We start from the raw sequence: 26,232 nt of genomic DNA, 5'->3' as shown, positions 1-26,232 counted from the left end.
ACCTGTGGCACGGCTTATTCCCACTGTGACCGCCTGAGTTGTCTCTTGCAGGCTGGAGGAGATTGATGGATTCTTTGCAAGAAACGATGAAGAATACCTGGCCCTGATCTTTGAAAAGGAAGGCTTGTACCTGGGTAGAGAGGTGAGCCGCCCTCAGGTTCCCCTCAGCCTGTGGGTAAGAGCCCCACTGGAGGCACAGGGCTTTTCCTGCCAATTCTGGGGTCTTCATCCATGTGCGTTTCTTCGCCTGGCACTGCCCTGCCCTCTGCTGGGAGGAACGGGAAGTGTAGGAGCTGGACCATTCTGTCTTAAAACCTTCATGTCTGTTTTTGTCCCTTCACCAAAACTCAATAGATCACACCCGCTGTTTACTGAGATTTGGACCCGATAGCTGACACACATAGTTGCTAATCCTTACAATTAATACAGATGACCAAAACATATTTCCAAGATCACACAATTCGTAAATTGGTAGAGCAGGACTTTGAGCCACGTCTCCCTGGTTCCAGAGCCCATGTTGTGTTCACGCTGCCCCATCCCCATGGAATTGGAGAAAAAATATAGGGGATGAGAAGACCTTGGAGATCATCCAGTCCCTCCATGAGGAAATGAGGGGTCCACTTTACCATGTAAAGTGGGTAACAGAACCAGGAAGGTTTGAATTTCCACTGTATCGCTTACATGTATCTGTGGGAAAGGCACTCAGCTTTTCTTTTTTTTTTTTTTTTTTTTTTTTTGTTAATTTCTTTTTTTTTTTTTTTAAATTCAGTTTTATTGAAATACATTCACACACCATACAATCGTCCATGACACACAATCCACTGTCCACAGTATGATAACATAGTTTTGTGTTCATCACCACAATCTGTCTCTGAACATTTTCCTTACATCAGAAAGAACCAGAACAAGAATAAAAAATAAAAGTGAAAAAAAACACCCAAATCATCCCCCCATCCCACCCCATTTGTCCTTTAGTTTTTATCCCCATTTTTCTACTCATCCATACACTAGATAAAGGGGGTGTGATCCACAAGGTCTTCACAATCACACTGTCACCCCTTGTAATCTACATTATTATAATTGTCTTCAGGAGTCCAGACTGCTGGGTTGGAGTTTGGTAGTTTCAGGTATTACTTCTAGCTATTCCAATACATTAAAGCCTAAGAGGTGTTATCTATATAGTGCATAAGAATGTCCACCAGAGTGACCTCTCGACTCCATTTGGAATCTCTCAGCCACTGAAACTATTTCGTCTCATTTTGCATCCCCCTTTTGGTCAAGAAGATACTCTCAGTCCCACGATGCCGGGTCCACATTCATCCCGGGGAGTCATACTCTGCGTTGCCAGGGAGATTTATACCCCTGGGAGTCGGGTCCCACGTAGGCGGGAGGGCAGCGAGTTCACCTGTCGAGATGGCTCAGTTAGAGAGAGAGAAGGCCACTTCTGGCACTCAGCTTTTCTGAGGCTCGTTTCCCTTTCTATAAAGTATTAATAATTACATTTTCTTCATAGTATTGTTGGGTGGGTTGAATGAGGCCATTTAGGTGAAGGGCCTGGATTAGTAGTCAGCACATAGTAGATGCTTTATAAAGATCCATCCCCATTGCTTTTGCAGAGAGCTCTGCAATGCACCACTGGCTCACAGACATCTGCAGATCACTTGTGAGCTTTTCTCAGATGCCGAGGTGGGCTAGACCAGTGCATGGGAGATGTTCCAGGGCAGTGTGGGGAGAAAGAAGAGACAGGGTGAAGATGAAGTGAAATGCCCTGGGCTCTGAATGGTTTTCCTGCTGAGAATCATCAAGCACACTTGAGAGCTCTGAACTGAAACCAGAAGCTGACTCCTGGTCTCTCAGCCCTGAGGAGGGAAGTAGGGAAGAGGCAGAGAGCTTTGCTGAAGGAGTGCTTGACACTTCTGGAGTCCCTGTCTATGCCTGGGTCCATGCCTGCCACATCAGAGATGATTGATAAGTTGCTTGGAATCAGCTCTTCGCTCTCCCCTGCCCCACACTGCCCCTGAGTAACCAGGATCGGGGGCTCCTGTGGACGGAGCCAAGGGCCACATTAGAGATGCTTGAAAATGGCTAATGTGGGCAGCAGGAGGCCATAGTGGCTTTAGAGCACAGGCTCTGGAGCCAAACTAACCTGGGATTTATAGCCCAGTTCAGACACTTGCTCCCTATGTGACCCAAACAAGTTATTTCAGTTCTGAGCCTCTGTTTCTTTATCTACAAAATGGGAATTTCATTTTTTAGAGAAATGCTTATATAGCTTTAACAGATGCTTATATAGCTACTATGTGCTAGTCATTGGTAAAAGCACTTTTATAAAATTAACCCATGAATCCTCATAACAGCCCTATGGTTGTTGGTCCTATTATTATTTATTATTCTCATTTTGCAAGTAAGGAAATTGAGTCAGGGAGAGGTTTAGTCCAGGTGGAGCCAGAATTCAAACCCAGGCAGCCTGTGTGCAGAGCATGGCATCGTGTGCTGCCTCTCCTAGTCGCCGAATAAGAATTCCTATCTCATAGTGTTATTCTGAAGATTAAATGAGGTAATCTGTCCACAGCATATAATACATGCTCAATAAATGTTAGCTAATATTATTGTCTTTTCCTTTCTTATTTCTTTCTAAAAATCAAATCATCCTAAGGATGTTTTTTCAGAATTGGACTCTAGATAGTCTTATAAATAGAAGAATACAAGTGAAACCACATTTTATTATGCCTTCTACAGATTGCTTTTATTGGAAAGAGTAAAATTATATTAAATTGGGACTGTCCTAGAAAATTCAAAAATGTGGGCTCCACAGTTCCAAGGCCCCTCCTTTGGAGTGGTGTTTGGCAGTTGTCACCTGTGTGTTAGATGTGATTGGTGGCGTAAGAAGGTCTCATTCATCACCAGGGTCTCTACCCTTTGAAAGAGTCAGAGTCTAGATGGAGCATAGCTGCCATCAGGCCCTGCTTGGGGCAGTCACCCAGGACTCTGAGCCCCGGCTCCCTTTGCCCAACTGCTTGGCTCCCCTGGATGTTCTACTGTCTCTGCAGGTGGCTTTGGACCTGTTCCAGTACAAAGGCTTGGCTGTGCGCAGGGTCCTGAACACAGAGGATGACGTAGTGAGCAAGTTTGGTGTCACCGACTTTCCATCGTGCTACCTGCTGTTTCGGAACAGCTCATTTTCCCGGGTCCATGTGTGAGTGCAGTATCTCCTGTCCCCTCTCTGCCCCCTCCTGTGCCCTTCCTTTCTGCTCAGTGGGGCAGTCAGCTCTCCACAGTGGCCAAGTCCTTTCTTCAGTGATGATTCTTCTGAGGAGTCTATGGGCAGGTGAGGAGCGCCCTGTGCAGAAGCAGATGTCTACCTTTCTGGGTAGAACAGAGCCTCTGCAGCCAGGAGACTGAGCCCAGAACCTCATCCCCAGTGCCTGGGTACACCCAGGGTTGGTGCCCTCTCCACTGCTTCTGCACCGTGCCCTCTCCACTGCTTCTGCACCATCCCCACCACAGGCCTGGCCTCATCCCCATCCTCTTCTGTTCACAGACTCACTGGCAAGCAACAGTCCTGGCAAGGACTCAGATATGCCTGACCCTCCCTCCCTTTGGTTTTCTAATTGCAGAAAAGTTCATTAGGAGCCAGACAATGGCCAGTTCCAAAATGCCAAGTGAAAACAATCAGGCCAGCCTCGGCCCCTCTGTCAGGCTCCTGCTGCTGAATGGCCTGCTAAATGGTGCCAGATGGTACCTCAGTGCCCTCTCTGGGCAGATGATTGACGTCAGGCTGGCCCTGCAGGCAGGAGCTCGCAGGCCAAGGAGATAAAGAGCTGCCTGAGGTGCTCAGCGAGCTTCCCCTTGAGGCCATTAGTGCCATCCTGAGGCTGGCAGCCTGGCCACTTGCCCCCGATGGCCCTGGCCCAGACCATCAAGCAGCGCGGGGGCAGACTTGTCAGCCCTGCTGGGGAGAGGAAGCGTGACGGCCCCAGGGGGACAGGGAGGAACTGTCCTTCTGCGCAGGCCCAGAAAGTACCAGTCTTGGAGAGGGGAGGAGGCATGGTTTCCTCACTTGGAGTTGGTGGAGGGGAAAATTGTTGTGACGATGCCGCTTCGGAGCCATCTGCTCATGGATAAACGCTGGGCCAGGACAGCGGAGCGGAAAGCAGTGCCTCCCGGTGCCAGCTCCCCGGGGGGCCGGCCCGCTGCTGCTGGAGCTGCATGTCCCTCCAGGCAGCCCCGACTCTGCTGGGTGGAGAGGGAAAGTTTGTGCTTACGAGACATTTCCTGCCCTTGAGGACCCCTATCAGAAGAGAGAAAGATATCAAAAGGGTTGTAAAAGAATTTGGAGGATTTTGGTGATTTTTCTTTTTACTCATGTGTTTTAATCATGGTAAAGTACCTACAATATAAATTTGCCATTTCAGCCATTTATAAGTGTACCATTCAGTGGCATTAGTTACATTCACAATGTTGAGCAGCCATCACCACTATTTCCAAAAATTTTCGTCACCCCATTAAACAGAAACTCCGACCCATTAAGCAGTTACTCCCTGTCTCCCCTCCACCAGTCCCTCTAACCTCTGATCTGCTTGCTGTCTATAAATTTGCCTAGTCTTCATCTTCCATATAAGTGAAATCATGCAATATTAGTCCTTTTGTGTCTGGTTTATTTCACTTGGCATAATGTTTTCCAGGTTCATCCATGTATCTGATACATGATAGCATATATCAGAAGTTCATTCCTTCTTATGGCTAAATAACATTCCATTGTATGTCCAGACCACATTTAGCTTATCCATTCATGGTTGATGGACACTTGAGTTGTTTCCACCTTTTGGCAATTGTGAATAATGCTGCTATGAACACTGGTGTGCAAATGTCTGTTCGAGTCCCTGTTTTCGCTTCTTTGCAATATATACCTAGGAATGGGATTGCTGGGTCGTATGGTAATTCTTTTAACTTTTGGAGGAACTGCCAAAATGTTTTCCACTGTATGTATTTTTTTACATCACATATCACACTCCCTTGGCTTCCTTGGGAGTAATGTCACCTCCTGGTGCCTCGGCACAAGCTGGTGAGTGGGCAGCTTCCTCGAAGTCAGCCACTGCTTTGAACCTTCTGGTCCGTGGGGAAGGTAGTCAAACCCAGCAGCCTCAGTCCAGAGAGTAGGAGCGGAAGGGCTGGTAGTTTGACTTTCCTGTCCATGGACAGAGTTGACAACCTCCAGCCCTTCCTGGTGCCAGAAGGCCAGTTGAAACCTCAGGCCCAGCTGCTTCCCCAGGCTGGAATTAAAGGAATTTTCCTCAGCATGTGCAGTGAGTAAAAAGACTAAAGTGAACACAGGTTCCTGATTTTTATCTCCCTGAGGACAAGACAAAACTAAGTTCAAATATTTCTTAATAAACATTTCTCTCAGATGGACCACACTGCTCCCTCTTCTGACGTTACTTAGCTCTGGAATTTCATTCCTCTGTACTCACTGCCTCTCATCTCTGGTTTTCTTCCCTCACAGGCTTATGGAATCGAGATCCTTCTATACCGCTTATCTGCAGAGGCTCTTTGGGGTTACCAGGGAGGCTTCCCAGACCACGATTGCACCAACCACTGCTAATGTGACAGCTCCCACTGTTTGGAAACTTGCAGATCAGTAAGCTGTCCCCATCCCTTCCCCACACCCCATGTTTTCCTCTAATCACAGACCACACCACCCCACCCCTTTGTCCTGTGTTTAGCACATGTTATTCTGAGGCCAGACACTCTTGCAAGCTGGCCTTGATCCTTGTGGGCTCCTGACTGCCTGCCCCACACGGGAGAGTGGTGGCTGTGCGGGAGGAGCTGCTGGCTGCAGATGATGCCAAAGCAGCATTTAATTTTATCCTTCAAGATGGAATGAACACTTTCCAGTGCCTACATTTCTCAAGTTTAGTTCAAGAACAAATAGAATCAGCTTGGAAGGATACTCTGAGGCCTCTGAGCCAACTTCCCATCCAAGCAGTTATTTCTTCAGCAAGTATTTTTGAGTGCCTGCTGCGTGCTAGGCACTGTGAATACAAATAGGGATAGGGCAGATGCAGTGCCTTTTCACACTGATGGGGCTTACAGTCCCCTTCACCGCATCCCTTCTAGGAAGGCATCCAAACCTACTTGAATGCCTCCATTGTCAGGGAACTCACTGCTTTTTGTGAGATAATCTGTATCTTTGTGCACAGTTGTAAGAATGAAAAAGCTGCTGTTCTCTGTAAGGCTCCTCGACTTTTCTTTTGTGGTAGACTCCTGCCCACTGGGTGGGGAGACGGGGCTGTAGACCTCTTTTCTGGCACCCAGCTGCACACCAAGTAGAAATGGCTGACCAGGGAGCTCAAAGCTGGGTCAGGAAGGCAGTCTCCAGGAGGGGCTGCACAAGAGGGAAAGGGCCTCTGATTTCAAGAAGGATTTTGCCTCCTAGCATGAGGGACTTTAAAGGTGGCAAGTGCTAATGGAGAGATTTTTAGTAATCAGGGGAGAAAGAACAGGAGTGGGAATGTTCATATTTATAGCTGGGACTTGTTGACCTTACATGCCAAGCTCTGCAGTGGGCACCTCCAAAATGTCATCTCATTCCATCACGGGGCCATTTCTTGGGTGGAACACAAGGATGGAGAGGTAAACTGAGGCCCAAGGACACCAAAGTGGAGCACAAAGGGGACTTTGCTATAGTGTAAAGTGCAGGGAGTCACCGTGCTTGCCCTGTGGGTTGACCTTGTTGGATCTGTACAACCCTGGGAGGTGGGGCAGGGGAGCAGCAGGAGTGATTAGCTTACTTTATAGGTGAGATAACTGAGGCCCAGCAGGTAACGTGAGTTCCCCAAGCTTACAGAGGTCTTCACCGTAGAATTGAGACCAGAACCCAGGTGTCAGGAGGCAGGGGTCGGGAAGCAGCCACACTCAGGGGACGCCTTCCATCAGAGCCCTGAGCCCGGACCCCAAGGCAGCGTCAAAGGGCATGGGGTGGAGCAGCCAGTGTGGAGGTGATGCTCAGGGGGGCCGAGTAGAACTGGACCTGAGATTTAGGTCTGGCGCCTGTGAGCACATCAGCCCTGAAATAAACACAAACACAGCCTCCGTCCCATCCCCCAGCCCTGGTGAGCAGTCACACCCTGGGACTGGCTCAGCTTTTCCAGAGCCATGCAGTGTGTGTGGACCTGTTAGTCCATCTGTGCATCCCTAGAGTCTTGCTCAGAAGAGAGAAGGAAGCTCAGCCTTTCACTAGTGAACTGATTAAAACACCTTAGTGAATTTGAATTAGAGCTGGCCTGGGCCTGGAGAGGGGAATCCCATACTTTATGTCAGGAGCTGCCGAGGGGCTTACCTTTGTGCTTTCATTTAAGTTTCTCAGCAACCCACCTGTCAGGAAGCTATTATTATCCCCATCTCACACCTGAGGAATTGAGGCTCAGAGTATTTAAGTAATTTACCAAAGGTTACACAGCATAGGCAGAGCCGCATGCTAACTTATTAGACTCTGTGACCAGCAGCCACACTCCTCCTCTTCTCTCCCTTAGCCCTCACTGCTCCTCCCCAGTCCTGCCCCGTGGTTAATGTCCCTTCTCTCTCTGCCTCTCTTTGGGTCATAAGCTCCAAGATCTACATGGCTGACCTGGAATCTGCACTACACTACATCCTACGAGTAGAAGTGGGCAAGTTCTCAGTCCTGGAAGGGCAGCGCCTGGTGGCACTGAAAAAGTTGGTGGCGGTGTTGGCTAAGGTGAGCAGGACCCTGGCCCCCTTGTCTGTGCATCCCACCCACGATTAGTGTGCATCCTTGCAAGCCGGGCACCGTGCTAGACCAGTGCTCCTGCTCTGGGAGCTCCTGGTCTGGCTGGACTTCTGGATGCACAGCTATCTCAGTCCGTAGTCCACCATGGGCTGCTAGTCTCCAGTCTGTCGTATCCCAGATCTGCCCTGCAATTTGCCAGGACTCTCCCCTTGCCCCCCAGTGTGGGGATGAGAGGGCCCCAGGACCAGATGCCTGTGCCCTTTCTCTGCCACACCCCTTCCTCTCTGAAGGTGGAATGTGGGCTGCCTCTTCCCTCTGCATCTGCCTCCCTCCTTCCCTTCCCACATCCTTCCCGCTGGTTCCAAGTCCACTGCCAATGCTGCCCTACTTAAAACCGGCAGCTCCTGCTGAGTCAGATGTGGGCTCGGTCGCCTTGAGAGCCGACTGCTGACTCGGCTACTCTCAGCCCTAGTAGCAGAGCCGAGTCCGTCCTCCTCTCTGCAGGTCTGCAGGCAATTGGAGCTACCAGTGGGTGATTTGGCCTTTTTCTCCTGGGAACTTCCTGACGGCCTAGTCTCTTCCCCTTGCCTCGCCCAGTCATGGCCTCTCTGTCCCATGTGGCTTGGTCATGTGCATGTGTGATTATAATGAGAGGACGGTGAGGTGAAAGCCAGGGCCAGCCTGTGGCCCCTCACAGGGATCCCAAGCAGAAGGAGCCCGTTTTTCAGCCCATTCTGACAATAGAGACCTTGCTCCAGAGGACCTGAGAGCTCCTTGGTCCCCAAATCGCGAGTCCTGGGGCCCATAGAATTGGAGGAGAAAAATCCTTGAGAGGTTCTGTGTGCTGTCTTGCTGCCCAACCCCTGAGGGAGAATCTCCAGATGCTCTTCAGGCATACCTCAGAAGGGGCTGAGGACACCATCTCCTCTCCCCCCAGCCCAGCCCACTCTGAAGGATTCATCCCAGGGAAGTGGTTATCCGTGGGTCATTTGCATCTCTCAGCTGTACTCAAAGCTGATTTCTCTGTTTGGCCTCCAGTGGGGCTGTTTGGAGCCAGATTAAGGGAAAGAATGCTATCCAGAAAATACTTGATTGGGCAGAGGTTTACAGCGCCCTCTCAGTGGTGCTTCCTGAGCTGCCACCCTCAGTAGGCTCTGGAAATGAGTTTGGGATGAAGGAGCTCTCCCAGCCAGGAGCCAGATCCTTGGAGAGGGCAGGAAGCCAGGAACACACTGCGGTGGGAACAGAGAGGCTTGAGGGCACAAGCTCTGAGATCCTTGGTGGAGCTTTGCTCACACTCCCCCTGGGAACTGCAGAGTGTTCTGGCCCTGCCTGTGCTTAGGTTGTTTTTCTCTGAATAGTAATAGTAGCAGCTACCACTTCTTGAACTCTGAGAGGAGCTTATTATTATATCTCATAACAAACTCCACGAGGCAGGTACTAGTATTACATATATTTTGTAGACAAGGCAACAAAGGCTCAAACGTAAAGTGCTTTGTCCAAGGTCCTCCCTCCAGCAAGTGGCCGAGCTGGGATCTGCACCTCATCTCACCCAGTCCACTACATGGCATAAAGCGTGATAGTGCTCACCCTGCCCAGCTCAGCCTCCGAGAAACGTCAGCTCTGACTGAGTGTGCCCAGTCGGGAGCCACTCGGCAAGTTCTGCAGCTGCCCTCATGCCCGGCCTGCCTGCGCAGGCCTCTGGTCCTCTTCCTCAAGGAGGTGTCTGGGCAGGGACTGGCCACTGGGTGGCGTGCGGTCACCGGGGTTTCTACAGAGAGCAGGACTCACTGCAGGCCAGAGCCCTTCAATACATCCTTCTCCTGACACCATCGCCTTAGAAGGCAGAGGGTTCCAAGTCAGATGTCGGGTGAAGGTCAATGAGAAATGCCTACTTGAAGCTGTAATCTGTGTTGTGAGCCCCAGAGGCCCATGTGAGCTAGCCAGGAGGGAGCATGTCAAAGCACAAGATTCTTTCCAGTCACTTCCCATTCTGGGGGAAGGTGTCCAGCCTCTGAGTTTTGATAAGAATATTTAATGACTCTCTCCAAGGACTGGATCTGGTTTTTCTGTTTAGTTGTCCTTCCTATCTCCAGTACCCTTCTCTCAGATGTTTCTCTGATCTTTTTCTCGGGTTCGTTGTGCTGTGGACCTACCTCTTTGTGGTTTTATCTGACCTGCTCTACCGATGCATCTCTCTTTCTCCTGCCTTATGTGCCCCCGCCCTCCGTGCATACCCATGTGCACACACACACATTTCTTTCTCCCTGGAGTCCTTGTGGTTTTAAAGTGCGGATACTAATCAGATTTGAGTTGACTTATTGTCAAAGTAGCTTTTCATGTTCCTCAGGGACTATTGGGAGCTACCATCAAGATTTGGCTATAAGCCCCTGGACTGGCTTGTCCCCACTGGTAGTTCATGAAATACAAATGAAAGGCTTTTGCCAGCCTAGCCCAGCCCATCAGTTAGTCAGCAAGTCAGCTGTTCATCCGAAGGCCTCCTGAAGAGAGGACTGCGTGGCCCAGGGTTCCCAGCAGCCCCTGGGAGGGCACAGGTGCTCAGGCCTTCCTCACAGTGGCACATGGAGGCAGAGCCTCTCCTCTCCCCATCCCATCCCCCAGCCTCATCCAGTGCCCCAGATAAAGGTAGTGAGAACCCACATTTGTGCATTAGGAAGAGTGTTTTCCTAGTAGTTTCGCAGCATTCCAAAAAATGGCCCTGGCCCACTTCTGCATGGCCCTCTTCCTTCTCCAAGCTGTGGAACTCAGAATTGTTTCTCGCTCTTCAACTTCCACTTGTCCCTCCCTGTAGTACTTCCCTGGCCAGCCCGTAGTCCAGAACTTCCTTCGCTCCACTAATGACTGGCTCAAGAAGCAGCACAGAAAGAAAATTCCCTACAGTTCCTTCAAAGCTGCCCTGGACAGCAGGAACGAGGTGAGTCCTGGAGGCAAATGAAGATCTTCTCCCCATCCTCGATATTTGTGGGAACAGATGGGTGAACACTGTGATCTCTGACCTCCTTTACCAATTTGCACTGGGGAAGGAGTCAGTGATCTTGATTGGATTCTTCCATTAATAGTATTCCTTGAGCCCCCATTACATACCAGGCACCTGTGCTAAGCTCTCTGTGTGCATTATCTCTAATCCTCATAACTTTAGTGGAAGGTAGGTGTTATCCCCAGGTAACAGATGGAGAAAGTGGTTAAGAGAGGTCAATTAAGTTGTCTGAGATCACACAGCCAGTTAAGGCTTTGGGCTGGGGTTTAAAACTGTTTGAGATGCCAGTTTTTAAGCACTGCACTCTCTTGTATACGAGCGTATTGTGCTCCTCAGCTTGGCTTCTCTGGTCCTTTCCGGGGGTACCTTTCTGGGCTCCTGCACATGCTGCTGTTTGCAAAGGTGGGCCTCTGCAGCCAGGAGAGGCACAACATCTTACGGAGTTGTAAGATGCCAAAGCTTGAAGGGACCTCCGAGATGAACCCTCTCATTTTACAGATGGGGAAGTTGAAGTCTGAATGAGGATCTAATTTGATCTACGTTACAGGTTTTCAGAGCTGCTGCTCTGGATGGGTGTACCCAGCAGCCTTCGAGGTGACAGACTGAGAGAGGGAGCGCATTTGCCTTAGGGCTGTGTGCTGACCTTGGAGTCTCCTTGACGCTTCTCACCTCCCATCTCATCTCTTTTCTGCCCCACATACACACTCATATTCAAATGTATCCCTCAGGGTGCTGTTATCGCAGAGAAGGTGCATTGGGTTGGCTGCCAGGGCAGTGAGCCACAGTTCCGGGGCTTCCCCTGCTCCCTGTGGATCCTCTTCCACTTCCTGACCATGCAGGCAACTCGGCAAAATATAAATCAGCCGCAAGAGACAGGTAAGTCCTGGGCCAGTTCACCCCACTGTGCCTCTGACCCTGCCCTGTCCTGCTCTCAATGGGAACAGGGAGTGGGATGACTCCCTGGAATCACCTCACTGGCTGGAGAGTCTTTATTGAGCATCTCCAAAATGCCAGGCACTGCTCTCTGTGCTGGGGATACAGCAGTGCCCAAGACAAAAAGTCCTGCACTCAAGGAGCCAGTGTTCTAGGGGCAGGAGACAGATAATAAACACATAAATAGAGAACTTCAGGTATAACAGAGAGTGTTGGGAAGAAGCAAAGAAAATGATACATGAGAGGGGGGCTAAGGAGGGGAGTGCTGCTTTTTATAAGATAGGGAAGTGGAAGAAGGCTTCTCTGAGAAGGTGCCCCTGTGCCAAGACCCGAATGGGGAGCAGGAATCAGCCTTGGAAAGATACGGACAGAGAGTCTCCCAGGCCAAGGACCAGTAGGTGCTGAGAACAGGGCTGGCATGTTGGCAGCCCCCAAAGAAGGCCAGAGTGGTGGAGCCCTGGGGGTGAGGGAGATGCAGCTGGGGAGGGAGGCACGGAGAGGTGAGTGCACGCAAGCTTGGAGGTCCTGCTGAGAGGTTTGGATTTCAGTTTCCGCATAATGAGAAACTCTTGGAGAGTTTAAGCAAGGGAGCAGCATGAATGATTAATGCTCTAGAAGGATTGCTCCTGCACATAGTCTAGGAGAGCTCATGGTAGCCTAGACTAAGGTTGCAGGTATGCAGATGGAAGAAGTGGTCAGATTTAGAAATACTTCAAAGGTAAAGCTGATAGGATTTGATGGATTGGATGAGGAGTATGAAGGAAGCATACTTAGGGTAAGCTCCTGGGTTCTTTGGCCTGAGTATTGGGTGGGTGATGGTCCTGTGTGTTGAGAGATGGAAGGTTTAGGGGTAAGACGGAGTAGATGGGGGAGGAGTAGCATTAATTGTTTGCTTTGTGTTTATTAGTCATCCAAATGGAGATGTAGGCAGTTGAGTCTGGATCTGTGGAGAGAGGTCCAGAAAGAAGATAGGACTTTCATGGTCATTAGCATATAGATGATACTCAAAGCCACAAGCCAGATGCCCTCACTAGTGGGCAGGGAAAGAAGAGTGCTAAGACTGAGCTCTGGGACACTGTGGCCTCTGGACTTCTGCTAGAGGAAGAGCGGCCGGCAGAGGAGACTGAAAAGGGGCAGCTATTGAGATTTCAAGAGGGCTCCCAAAATAAAGTATTTCAACAGGAAGGGTGTGCTGCTGAGGTGGCTCCACATGAGGACATCTCTGGCAAGACGTGTTTTAGTGGAGTAGGGGAGAGAATGGCCTGGCTGGATTGGGCTGCAGAGAGAGTAGAAGGCAAGATATTAGAAATCACGGGCAGTAACTGCAGCGTGCTTTGGGGTCAGAGAAGGGTTTGTTGGTTTTTTGTTTGTTTTTTTTTATTGTTGATGTTTAAAGAGTTGTCCTCTTTAAAAAAAAAAAAGGTTTTATTTTGAAATGACTTCAAATTTACAGAGAAGGTGCAAGGATATTACAAAAAAAACTTTTTTATACCTTTTACCCAGGCAGATTCACCAGAGTTTAACACATACACATTATTATTTTCCCCTGAACCATTTAAGAATAATTGGCATGCATCATGTCCTTTATCTCTTTTTTAATATCAATATTACAAATTACTCAGTTAAACAAAAGATAATATCTACAATAGCAATAAACCTGCCATAGTCAGTAGTTACAATGCCCCCTTATTTTTGTTCATTCCACAGTCTTGAGGGACTTGGGACTATGGCCACTCAGGCTGCTTCAGGCTGAGGGGGGATGTAGCTATTATGGGGCAGAGGAATGGAATTGCTTTGCTTGCGGTTGAAGATACCACTTGCTTCTGGAATGGGGCTGATCCAGCATCACCATTTTGTTAGTTGTCCCCAGCAGGCCCAAAGAACTGGAGACTGGGAGACGGCCACATGCCTGCTGGGTTTTGGGGATAAACTGGCATAGGAACAACCCAGAGGCTTTACGTCTTTGAGAAATAAACTTAAGTAAATTGAAAATTAAGGGTTCAAACAAAAGAAGTAGAAAAATCATGATTAGGGGATTTATGAGTGCATATAACTATGTCATATTGGGGAAATAGCTTTTCACAGATTCCCAGATAGAGCCTGCCAAGGGAGTGTTGATTTCACGTAGCCGTGTGGTTTGCCTGTGGTGTCCGGATATTCTCTGGCCCTTGGGAGCACTTTTGTTTGAGGCTTTGTGTACTATGTCAGTTTGTGAAATCTCCTAAGAGTCTTCCAATCCATGAACACGGAATGTCCTTCCATTTATTTAGGTCTTTGATTTCCTTTAGCAATGTTTTGTAGTTTTCTGTGTACAGGTCCTTTACATCCTTGGTTAAATTTATTCCTAGATATTTGATTCTTTTAGGTGCTATTGTAAATGGAATATTTTTCTTGATTTCCTCCTCAGATTGCTCATTACTGGTGTATAGAAACACTACTGATTTTTGTATCTTGGTCTTATATCCCGCCACATTGCTGAACTCACTTACTAGCTCTTGTAGTACATTTTTCAGATATATATGTAGGGTCATGTTATCTGCAAATGAAGTTTTCCTTCTTCCTTTCCAATTTGGATGCCTTTCATTTCTTTTTCTAGCCTAACTGCTCTAGCAAGAACTTTTAGCACAATGTTGAATAACTGTGGTGACAGTGAGTATCCTTGTCTTTTCCCAGATCTTAGAGAGAAAGCTTTCAGTCTTTCTCCATTGAGTATGATGTTAGCTGTGGATTTTTTATATGTACCCTTTATCAAGTAGAGGAAGTTTCCTTCCATTCCTGTCTTTCAAAGGGTTTTTATCAAGAAAGATTGCTGGATTGTTTCAAATACCTTTTTTTGCATCAATTGAGATGATCATATGGCTTTTCCCCTTTGATTTGTTAATGTGGTGTATTACATTAATTGATTTTCCTGTGCTGAACCACCCTTGCAAGCTTGGGATAAAACCCATTTGATTATGATGTATAATTCTTGTAATTTGCAGCTGGATTTGATTCACAAGTATGTGGTTCAGGATTTTTGCATCTAAATTCATTAGAGAGATTGGTTTATAGTTTTCTTTTCTTGTATCTTTTTCTGGCTTTGATATTGGGATGGTGTTGGCTTCATAGAATGAGCTAGGTAATGTTCCCTCCTCTTCAATTTTTTGGAAGAGTTTGAACAGGATTGGTGTTAATTCTTCTTGGAAGGATTGGTAGAGTTCACCTGTGAAGCCATCTGCTCCTGGGCTTTTCTTTTTTGGGAGGTTTTTGATGACTGATTCAATCTCTTGTAATTGGTCTATTAAGGTCTTCTGTTTTTTCTAGAATCTGTGTGGGTTGTTTGTGTGTTTCTAGAAAGTTTTCTAGAAGATTGTCTAATTTGTTGGCGTACAGTTGCTGGTAGTATCCTGTTATGGTCCTTTTTATTTCAGTAGGGTCATTGTTAATGTCCCCCCTCTCATTTCTGATTTTATTTATTTGTATCTTCTCTCTTTTTAACTTTGTCAGTCTAGCTAAAGGTTTGTTAATTTTAGTGATCTTCTCAAAGTACCAGCTTTTGATTTTGTTAATTATCTCTATTTTTTTATTCTCAATTTCATTTATGTCTGCTCAAATCTTTATTTCTTTCTTCTGCTTGTTTTGGGATTAGTTTGCTGTTCTCTTTCTGGTTCCTCCAGGTGTGCAGTTAGGTCTTGGATTTTAGGTCTTCCTTCCTTTTTAATGTGTGCATTTAAAGCTATAAATTTCCCTCTCAGCACTGCCTTCACTGCATCCTTCACTGCAGTGTTCTGTGTATGTCTGTTAGGTGTAATTCTTTTATCATATTATTCAAGTTCTGTTTCCTTTTTGATCCTCTGTCTAGATGTTCTGTCTATTGATGTGAGTTGTGTATTGAAGTCTCCCACTATTATTGTAGAGATGTCTATTTCTCCCTTCAGTTTTGGCAGTTTTTGTCTCATAAATTTCGGGTACCCTGGTAGGTGCATAAATATTTATGATTGTTTTGATATGTCGTGTTCTCATTTTCATTCATCTTGAGATATTTGCTGATTTCTCTAGCAATTTCTTTTTTGATCCACTGATTGTTTAAGAGTGTATCTTCAATCTCCATATATTTTGTGAATTTTCCAGTTCTCCAGCTATTATTGATTTCCAGCTTCACTCCATTATGAACATAGAAAGTGCTTTGTATAATTTCAGTCTTTTTAAATTTATTGAGACTTGTTTTGTGACTCAACGTGTAGTCTGTGCTGGAGAATGATCCATGAGCACTTTAGAAGAATGTAAACCCTGTTTTGGGGTGCAATGTTCTGTATATGTCTGTTAGGTGTAGTTCTTTTATCATATTATTCAAGTTCTGTTTCCTTTTTGATCCTCTGTCTAGATGTTCTGTCTATTGATGCGAGTTGTGTATGAAGTCTCCCACTATTATTGTAGAGATGTCTATTTCTCCCTTCAGTTTTGGCAGTTTTTGTCTCATAAATTTCGGGTACCCTGGTTAGGTGCATAAATATTTATGATTGTTATTTCTTTTTGGTGAATTGCCCCTTTTCTTAATATAGAATGTCCTTCTTTGTCCCTTTTTGCATTTTTGCATTTAAAATCTGTTTGTCTGATATTAGTATAGCTGCCCCAGCTCTTTTTTGTTTTCTGTTTGTTTGGAATATCTTTTTGTAACCTTTCGCATTCAACAGTTTGTGTCCTTGGGTGTAAGGTGAGTCTCTTATAGACAGTATATAGATGGATCTTATTTTTTAATCCATTCTGCCCTCTTGACTGGGGAGCTTAATCCATTAATAGTCAATATTTTTCCTGTGAAGGCAGGACTTCAAACATTTTATCCTTTGGATTTTATATGTCATATCTTATTTTTGTCTCTCTTTTTACCCCTTTAGTTACCCTTACTGATAATCTTCATTTCTACCCTCTACTCCAAATCTTTCTCCCCTGTCTTTTCCTTTCAGCCTGCAGAACTCCCTTTAGTATTTCTTGTAGGGCAGATCTCTTGGTGACAGAGTCTCTCATTTTCTGTTTACCTGTGAACATTTTAAGCTGTCTCTCATTTTTGAAGGACAGTTTTGCCAGATAAAGAATTCTTGGCTGACAGTTTTTCTCTTTTAGTACCTTAAATATGCATACCACTGACTTCTCCCCTCCATGGTTTCTGATGAGAAATCAGCACTTAGTCTTATTGAGCATCCCTTGTATGTGATGGATTGCTTTTCTCTTGCTGCTTTCAGAATTCTCTCTTTATCTTTAGCATTTGACATTCTGATTATTATGTCTTGGAGTAAGTCTATTAGGATTTATTCTGTCTGGAGTACATCATGCTTCTTGGACATGTATAGTTATGTCTTTCATAAGAGTTGGGAAATTTTCAGCCAGTATTTCCTCAAATATCCTTTCTGCCCTTTTCCTCTTTTCTTCTTCTGGGACACCAGTGATGTGTATGTTTGTGTGCTTCCTGCTGTCATTCAATTCCCTCAGACTCTGGGTCAATTTTTTCCATTCTTTTCTCTATCTTTTTTTCTGTCTGTGCAATTTTGGATATCCTGTCTTCTAATTCACTGATCCTTTCTTCTGCCTCTTCAAATCTGCTGTTGAATGCCTCTAGTGTATTTTTTATCTCTTCTGTTGTGCCTTTCATTCCCATAAATTGTTTTTCTTTGCATGTTTTGAAATTTTTCTTTATGCTCAGCCAGTGTCTTCTGAATATCATTTATCTCTTTAACCATATTTTCCTTCATCTCCTTGAACTGATTTAGGAGATTTGTTTGAACATCTTTAATTCTTTGCTCCAAGTTCTGTGTCTCCTCCAGCTTTTTAATTTGTTCCTTTGACTAGGCCATATCATCATGTTTCTTAGTATGGCCTGTAACTTTTTGCTTTTAGCTAGGCATCTGATTATCTTGATGAGTTCACCCTGATGGTCAGTTTCCCTCTCTTGCCTGGGGTTTATTTTTGATTGGCTTTATGTTGAGGCTCTTCTTTGATACTTGGTTCAACTTATTCTAGTTCTTTAGAATTGCCCGTGTTTACTGATCAAAACAGGACCAGGGACCCACAAACGGGGAACAGATCAGTTCCAAAGAGCCAGTTTTTTGGGCCACAGCTTCTAAGTCACCTCATCTTGCTCTTTCCTGGATGCTGTACAGAGCTCTCCTGGCCTCTGAAGCCCCCGAACTGTTTTTTGACAGTTTGTGCCTTTTCACTAGCTGTTTTTGGAGGAGGAGTGTTTCCTAATAGTTCCCTACTTCACCATCTTCCCCACCCTCTTCCAACCCTCTTGATTGAATCCAGGGAAGGGTTTTCTTTTATTGTAATTGTTTTTACCAATCAGAATGATTCTATATTAAGGGAGAAATTGATGATGCAGTAGAAAGAAGATATTTACAGGAGTACAGTCCTGGAGGATATGAGAAGAGGTGAGATTCAGAGCACGAGGGGAGGTGGAGGATGTGAATACAGCTGCAGGTCATGTGGTGGATGTCACCATTGGGTGGGAACTGAGGTGGACATAGGTATAGATGGTTGGAACTAAGGAAGTCAGGGCAGTGAGAGGCAAGGCATGGACTGGTGTGGACACTGAGGCTGCAAGGAATGATGGCTTGGAGAATGGTAGTGAGGGGGACAGAGAGCCGGGAGCTGATGTCACAGTGGATAAGGGGGTAGGACTAGGGGATTGGCTTTTAAAGGGCTAAGTTTTCTGCAGCAGGAAGGAGAGGGAGTTTAGAAGCAACAAACAGCAGGGAGGATACTTACCCACCTCCTACCTTTAAGTATAGGACTGGGGAAAAAAAGGGGTTAAGAGGGGTGTGTTGGGGAGGGAGGGGCTTAGTGGTGTCTTCAGAATGAGATCCTGGTTTCAGTTAGGGCAAGAAATGGGAAGCAGCATTCAGAGGCCTTAGCTGCCAGTCCAGAGGGCTCAGTGGGAGGGCACGGGACGGGGGGAATGAGGGGAGGTGGAGGCAGGTCAGGAGGTATGCAGAGCCAGATCAGGGTGGACTTCTGACAGTACCTGAGGGAGGTGAGGCACAATGGGGTTGGTCCTGCATGTTGGAGCAGGAAACCCAAAGCAAGTCAGCCACATAGGAGCATGGGGACAAGGTGGTTGGTGCTCCAGCCTGGGTCTCCCCGGCCACATCAGAAAGAGCTGGTATCCGGCTGAAGAGCTGAGACTTTATCCTGCATGTAAATAAGTGATGAAGGTCTGGATGAGTGGCAAGAAAGGGAAACTGTGGTTTAGGAGTTTAGGAAGATGGGATCAATTTTAAAATGACCCCTGGAAGATAGAGAAGTAAAGGATGGGCCGGGACGTTGGTGGGCTGGGGAGGAGTGGTGGTGGGCCCCTGTGAATGGGGTCTCCTCTCCCTGGCAGCCGACCCCCAGGAGGTCCTCCAGGCCATGCGGGGCTATGTGCGCTACTTCTTCGGCTGCCGAGACTGCGCTGACCACTTCGAGCAGATGGCCACTGCCTCCATGCACCGGGTGGGGAGTCTGGACAATGCTGCACTCTGGCTCTGGTCCTCCCACAACAGGGTCAACGCTCGCCTCGCAGGTGAGGAAGGGCCACCTCCAGGGTCGGAGTCGCCTACAGAGGAAGGGCGAGGCAGGTGACCTGCCGAGTCCTGCACTCGAGGTGGGGAGCAGGGATGTTCACTGTCCCCTAGGTACCGCCGCACATCTCATGGTGCTACACGGCTCTCAAGGACCTTCCGTTTGCCCTGCCAGCCCTGTCAGCATATCAGTGTCATCAGACCCATTTCCTCGAGGAGGAAACCAAGGCTTTTACACTTGAAGACCCCAGTCTTCCAATGCTGATGCTCACACCCCTCCACCAGGGCCTCTCTGGCCTTTTGGGGTCCCTCTCCCACCTCCCCTCCTCTACTTTCTAGCTGTTGGCCCTTTATTCAAACAAAGAGGGAAGAGAGGAGAAAGCCGGGCTTTTCCACTCCCCGGTGGGTGGCCTAATGAAACAATGGGCTGGAAGAGACACTGGATCCTTCCTAGAAGTACCAGGGACTGATTCCCATAAGGGGAGGCCTTGTCTTCTCTGAGTGTCCCTCATTGACAGTGTTTTCATTTCCCCGTGTACAGGGGTCTGATGGATTCAACAGGCAAAGGCATTAGATGCCAGGGGGTGACCAGAAGCTGGCAGGATGGGTTGAGAGCCATCTGTGGACAGGAGGCGGCCTGCCTGGTGGGGAGGGAGAGGAGCACACACTGCCAACAGGCCTTCTACAGCGGGGGAGAGGGGGGTGGGCCTGGGGGCGGAGCCGAGGTGAAAGGAGCTGAACGGAGCAGGTGGCAGGTGGCGGCGCAGGCGTCCGCCCTTGGTCTTGTCTCCTGGGACCTTCTGGTGGCCTTTGAAAAGAAGACACGTGCCTCTCTTCTCCTCCCGCCCCTCCCCGCCCCACCTCCTGCCACCAAATGCTCCATTTAAGCACCCAGCCCCTTGACCTCGGCAGGCTTCCGGCTTCCCTCGGGGCCGATGCAGCAGTGCTCAGTGCCCCCACCTGCTGCTGCCAGGAGCTGGAGCCTGCCCCTAGAGGGGCCAGAAGGAAGACAGGACCCTCTCTGGTGGGGTCCTTGTAGATCAGAGTAATAATAATAATTATCAGGTACATATCACGTGCTTCCTTTTCAAGGCTAGTCACTGTCACTACTCACTGAAACCCAGTCCCTGGAGTCTACTTATTGCCCCCTCCCCAAAATAACCATTCTGACTTTAACATCACTTGCTGCTGCTTCTGCAGCTGCTTCATTGTGGCCAACAGCATCTATTTTCCTATCAAAACTTACAGGAGAGGGGATTCCTCTGAGAGGTATGGTCTGGTTAGCATTCCCTGGGCGATGCTGGGCGAGGGGCCGGCGCAGGCCTTCAAGACCTCAGCCTGGGGGTTTCTGCCTGGAGTGGGGACACCACTTGGGGTTCCAACAGTCTGGCAGTTGAGAGCAACTTCCTGGCTCTCTGGTGCCATCTTTCCTGCCCAGACCCCAGCCTCGCCTTACCCCATGGGGTCCACCAAGGAGGACACTGTGCTGACTCCCACATGCCCTGGAGAGCTACAGCCAGATACGGACAAGCATTACCATGTGTAGCAAACTCTTGTTTAAAAATCATTTTCCCTTTAATTACAAAGTAGTATAGATTCACTATATAAAATTTATAAAATTTCAGAAAAATGCAAAAAAGATCTTAAAACAACACCGACAGACCAAATGCATTCTGCGAAACAGACCATTCTAAGTCTTCCTGCCCTTTCCTATGTCTGGTCTCGGGGTACAAAGTGGCAGTGGACTCAGCAAAGGGACGGTGGGCCTGGTGCCTGCAGTGGAGCTGATCACACTTCCCGGGAAACCATGGAGGGCTGGGGGTGGGGGAGGAGGGGGACCATTGTTAAGCTCCTGCTGTGGGCCAGGCCCTGTGCAGGTCCTTTATCTGCCATCTCGCACATCCTGGTCTTTGAAGGGCAGTGCAAGCCCTTTTAGGAAATGAGGAAGCTGAAGGGAGGAATGGGGTTTGGGATTCCAGTGGGCCCAGTGTTGTCCACAGCTGGCCTGTGTTGTGCTTCCTTCCCCAGGGGCCCCCAGTGAGGACCCCCGGTTCCCCAAGGTGCAGTGGCCTCCCCGTGAACTCTGCTCTGCCTGCCACAACGAGCTCCAGGGTGAGCCTGTGTGGGACCTGGGCGCCACCCTCCGCTTCCTCAAGACTCACTTCTCCCGCAGCAACATAGTTTCTGGACCTTCCTGGGCTGTGCCCACCCACAGGGCTGCAGAGAGGAGGGCAGCCAGCCTCAGGGTGCGGGAGCTGGCCACTGGAAACCCACCTCCGGGCCCTGAGGAGGAGGCTGAGATCACTGTGGGCCCAGGGACAGGGGATTGCCAGAACCACCGTCCTGGGTGTTCCAGCAGAGGGACCCGGGGCACGAGGCCCCCAGGAGCCGAGCATTGGCCTGGGTCCAACCAACCAGGGGCTGGACCAGGAACCCCCTGAGCTCAGAGCAGAAAGTCAGAGGGGTGATATGGAGCAGCCACAGGGGAAGCAGCGCTTGAGCAAGCGAGACACAGGGGCTGTATTGATGGCCGAGCTCCAGGCTGAGGAAGACCTCCTCGGAGGCCCTTCAAAGTCAAGGCGAGTGGGCCGCAGCTCCAAGCAGCTGGCCAGCATCCCTGATGGGGAGCCCGAGGCCGGAGCGGTGCGGGGCCAGGGCCAGTGGCTGCAGTTGCTGGAAGGGGGCTTCTCCCACCTGGACCTCAGCCTCTGTGTGGGGCTCTACTCCCTGTCCTTCATGGGCCTCCTGGCCATGTACACCTACTTCCGGGCCAGGATGAGGGCCCTGAAGGGCCGCGCCAGCCACTCCACAGCCTGAACTGCCCATTGGGGTGGGGTGGAGGGGAGAGGGAGCTGCCAACCAGCGGCCTTCCGGCCTCCGCCCCCTCCTCTGTGCACAACCCCTTGCTCCCTGTGCAGCCTAGGAAGGTAGAAGCCAGGAAAACCAGTTGCTCCAGTGACCCTCTTTGGGCCTGCTGGGAAGGAGTGCTCCATAGACGGGAATAGAATCCAGTGTCATCTGACAGTGGAGGGGGAGGGCAGTGGGGGTTAGGGGGGCTGAGTCCCTGGCCTGTGCCATCAAGTTCCTGTTTTCAGCTGATTCAAAGTCCTGCCCCAATCCTGGCTGAAGCCTCAATGTCTCCTGCTTGATCTTGGCCCTAAACCAGGGTGAGTGAAGCCCCAGTTTCCAAGGTTTCTCATCTAAAGGAGGCTTGCTGGCCTGGGGGGCTCCACCTGCACCCTCCCTTCTGAACACGAAGGACTGTGCACCAGAGGAGGGAGGAGCGCCGGGTGGCCTGCCCCTCCTCCAACCCCTTAGCTCTCCTGAGTGGGATTTGGCTTCAGAGTGGGGTCCAGAAGCTTCTAGAAGTCATGCTGGCCTCCCAGGTGAGGTTTGAGTCAGCGTTTCTGGGAAGAGAGCCCATGGCAGGCTTCTTCCCCAGACCTCTGCTGCAGGAAGAGTGTAGGTCCGAGCTGGTGTGGACTCGCCCAGCAGGGCTTCTGCGTGAGTGGCGTGCCTGGCGGGACCCAGTGCCGTGGTGGCCTGGGACACAGGGATGGATGTTGAGGCCGACAGGTGCCTTGGCCCTGGGCGTCACTGAGAGGTACCCTGCAGCTGCAAGGAAAGCGTGGTTGCTGTGAATGTGCTTTCTTCCCATTGGGCTCTGCCCCGCTCCAGGCTGGCTCTTTTGTCTTTGTATTTTGGCCTCTAGAAATAGATGCTAGTTTTTTAATGTGCAGGGTGCTGGGTTGGGAGTAATGATGGGGGTGTCCTCTCCAGCATGTAGAAGTTAGAAGGGTCTGAGGGGAAGGAAAAACTATCCATGCCTGTTTCCCAGTGCCCCATTGCTTGGTGGCGGGGGATGTGTGTGTGTGGAATAAATTATTTTTGCAAAGGCAAGCATCGGTGTGTTTTTTAACTTGCGACTTGGGCCTGGATAGAATACCCAGAGTCCGGTGTTGCCTGGAGTCCAGCCAGACTTTACCCCCAGCACACATAGCCCATGGCCCCCTCTGTGGGATGCCCACCTTTCTCTTGGATGGTACCTATACCCACTGCCCTCTGAGCCCTCCATGCCCAAGCCCCTTAGGTCCCCAGATATGTGCTGGGAGCAGGCCTGGGTGGATATCCAGTCCTGTCTTCTGTTCTCACAGCCTCCCTGGGGACACCTGCCTGTGTGTTCCCGTTCTCTGCTGCCTGGCTCCTCCTCTTCCAGACATCCTGCAGCCCCAGCTCTTCCTCAGGAAGGAGAGGGCTTGTTTGTGAGAGTGGGGCCTGGCCTGGCTGCTCAAGCTGGGCAGAGCCAGCCGAGATTAGAGAGCCTGCCCCTAATCCGGCTTGCTGGGCTTTACAGGGATCAGAGCAGCTGATAATGAACCTCATTAAGGGGGAGCAGGAGCCTCAATCTGATTTGGGGTTTTCTCTTTGATATCTTCTCTCTGCTCAGATGGCATTGGCACTGGGTCATGTGGGTGAGATGGCAAAAACACTGCCTTTGCTGGGGCAGCTAGGGTGGGAGAGGCTTTTGAGCAAACAGGGGCCAAACCTCCCCTGTTCCCTGCCTGCTTTGGCCCCGTTTTGCCTCTTTAGCCACCTGGCTTCTCTGGGTGTATTCCCACCTCGAGCTCTCTCCATGAGCCCCTCATTCACTGGTTCCCTCCCTGAGTCTGCTGCCTGTTCACCTCCCCCAGCTCTGAAGGCGGAGAGGTCGTGCACCCGAGGCCAGGGCAGTAGCACCTCCCACGGGGCCCTGGCTGGGAGTGTTGGAGGCCAGCCCCCCACCCGCCTGGAAGGGGGCGAAAGGCTTCCGAAGCCAGGGCCCTAGCGTGCCCACTGGGCCGAGACCACTGAGTACCCTTTCCTCCACCACCTGTGGCCTGCACAATGTCAAGTGCCAAGGATTTCCATCAGCAAGCCCTCTAGCTCCTGTGAGCGTATTTTCTAAAACCAAACTTGGGTATTTAGAATTAGGGCCGTGCTGTAAAAGCTGCCGTGAGCAGCCCCGGCTCCACGGTGTCTGCCCACCAGGCCCAAGACAGGAAGCTGAGGTCTATCTGAGGTCCACCGTGGCCGGGCGGCGGGAGTGGGAGAAGGTCTCACAGCTGCCAGGAGCCTCCTTTTCCCTGTCCCAGCCCCTCTGATTGATACACAGGGAGTGGGCCTCTCCCTCTTCACAACTGCTGCCTTTCCCCTTGATTTCCCCAGGGCTCTTAGCAGCATCGATAAACCCGGCTTCGCCCACCAGCTGGTCCCCTCCCCCACCCAGGCTGCCAGGCTGGGAGCTGGGCTTGCTGTCTCGGGACCACCACTCGAGGCGGCTTTTCTGCACCGTGGGAGGGCTCCCGCAGCAGGAGAGGATCCTCCTGGACAGAGAAACTCACCTCTGACTGGGATGCTACTTACCGAGGGTTTAGGAAACGTTTCCTAGAGGACAAGAAAGCTGAGCTGGATTTTGAAAGATGAGTAGGTGTTAGCAGGGAAAATAAGGAAGAAAAGGATATTCCAGGGAGAGAAGAAAGCACATGAAAAGTCCAACAAAGAAAAATAGTAAATATAAGAAATTCTAAGAAAAAACTTAAAAAATAAATTTTGCTTAAAGACTCTCTCAATGCTGCACTGAACTAGACGCTGGAATAAAACAGAAAAATAGGTCCCTGCTGGTTATGGAGCTTACATTCTAGAATAAAAGTCGGACAATAAGTGAGGAAAAAAATTACAGATTGTGATAAGTGCCCTGAAGGGTAGAGACCCACAGCAGGGGTGTCTCTGGAGGATGAGAAGCCTGGAAGTGGGGGGCTGGGGCTGGAGAGATGGCCAGGCAGGTGTCCCCCCATAGTGTCCCCGTCAAGTTCTTGAACATCTCGATGGTTCCAATGGCCGCAGAATCTCCTGCCTTGGGGAGGGAGAGACTGCTCAGCAAATGATGTTGAGAATATTGATCATTTGGGGAAAAATTCAGCTAAGATCCCACCTTTACATGGTATCCCAAAATAAATCCCAGTAGGTTAACAAATATTAAAAAACAAAACAAAACATAAAAACATTGGGAAATATAACCAGGTGAGAATTTGATCTATTTGACAATGTCAGTTGTTTAAAAACTAACAAAATATCAAGCTGCATTTTAAAAACCTGGGAAAATATATGCCATAAATACGACAAAGGGATATGACTATTCATGTACTATGCATTCTTAAGAATGAGATAGATCTGCATGTATTGACATGATAAAATATCCAAGGATACATTTTTGTAAAAATTAAAATTACTATTGTTATATATATGCTAATGTTTGTCTAGAAAAAATCTTGGAAGAATATAAATAGACAACAAACTATGAACAGTGGTTGTATCTAGGAAGTGAGGTTAGGAGGAACTGAAATCAGGGCTGGGCGGCAAACAAGGCACCAAGGGGCCAAAACTTGAGACACTCTCAGGGTCCTACAAGTGCAGGGCCGCACCTGAGGGTGGAGCATTGCCTCAAATTTTGTGCCCTTGGTGCCTCAATCGCTCTACCCTCATGCTGGCCCTGACTTAAGTACTTAAATATGATTTTGAATTTTTGCAATAAACAAAAAATAACAAGGAAACTGTGATTAAAGAATTTTAAAGTTCTATTATAAATAATAAGTGCACTAAAGCCCTACTGAAGAATAATGGGCCAAGGTATTAAAGCCAAGTAAGAGGTGCCCCCTTTTGCCTGTAATATTGGCAAAGATAAGGAAAAGAATAATACCTAGAGTGAGGGAAAATGATGTCTATCAGTTATCTATTGCTGTATAACAAACCACCCCCAAGCTTAGTGTTTTGAAATAACAAAATCCATATATTTTGCTCATGAGTCTGCAACTGAAGCAGCTCAGTGGAGAACGACTCATCTCTGCCCCACGCGGGGCATCTGCGTGTGATTCATCTGGCAAATGGACGCTGGCTGTCGACCAGGGGCTCGGCAAGGGCTGTGGGCAGGGGGCCTCGTTCCTCTCTGCATGGGCCTTCCCATGGGCAGCTTGGTGGCTCTG

The 26,232-nt window shown here is 48.9% G+C and overlaps 1 protein-coding gene across 1 annotated transcript in view; it reads left to right on the top strand.

Moving 5' to 3' along the window:
* The window catches only part of QSOX1 (quiescin sulfhydryl oxidase 1), a 50,291-nt gene extending 27,178 nt beyond the window's left edge, over positions 1-23,113 (top strand). The window contains 9 exon segments of the mRNA XM_037825241.1: positions 52-142; positions 3,051-3,196; positions 5,504-5,638; positions 7,606-7,735; positions 10,560-10,682; positions 11,474-11,621; positions 19,036-19,215; positions 21,242-21,546; positions 21,548-23,113. Coding sequence (XP_037681169.1) covers positions 52-142; positions 3,051-3,196; positions 5,504-5,638; positions 7,606-7,735; positions 10,560-10,682; positions 11,474-11,621; positions 19,036-19,215; positions 21,242-21,546; positions 21,548-22,030 — 1,741 coding nt within the window. The 3' untranslated portion in view covers positions 22,031-23,113.
* Positions 23,114-26,232: the final 3,119 nt, after the last annotated feature.

The sequence above is a fragment of the Choloepus didactylus genome, chromosome 2 (assembly GCF_015220235.1).
Source record: "Choloepus didactylus isolate mChoDid1 chromosome 2, mChoDid1.pri, whole genome shotgun sequence".
NCBI lineage: Eukaryota > Metazoa > Chordata > Mammalia > Pilosa > Megalonychidae > Choloepus > Choloepus didactylus.
This window is presented reverse-complemented; position numbering and strand designations above follow the sequence as displayed.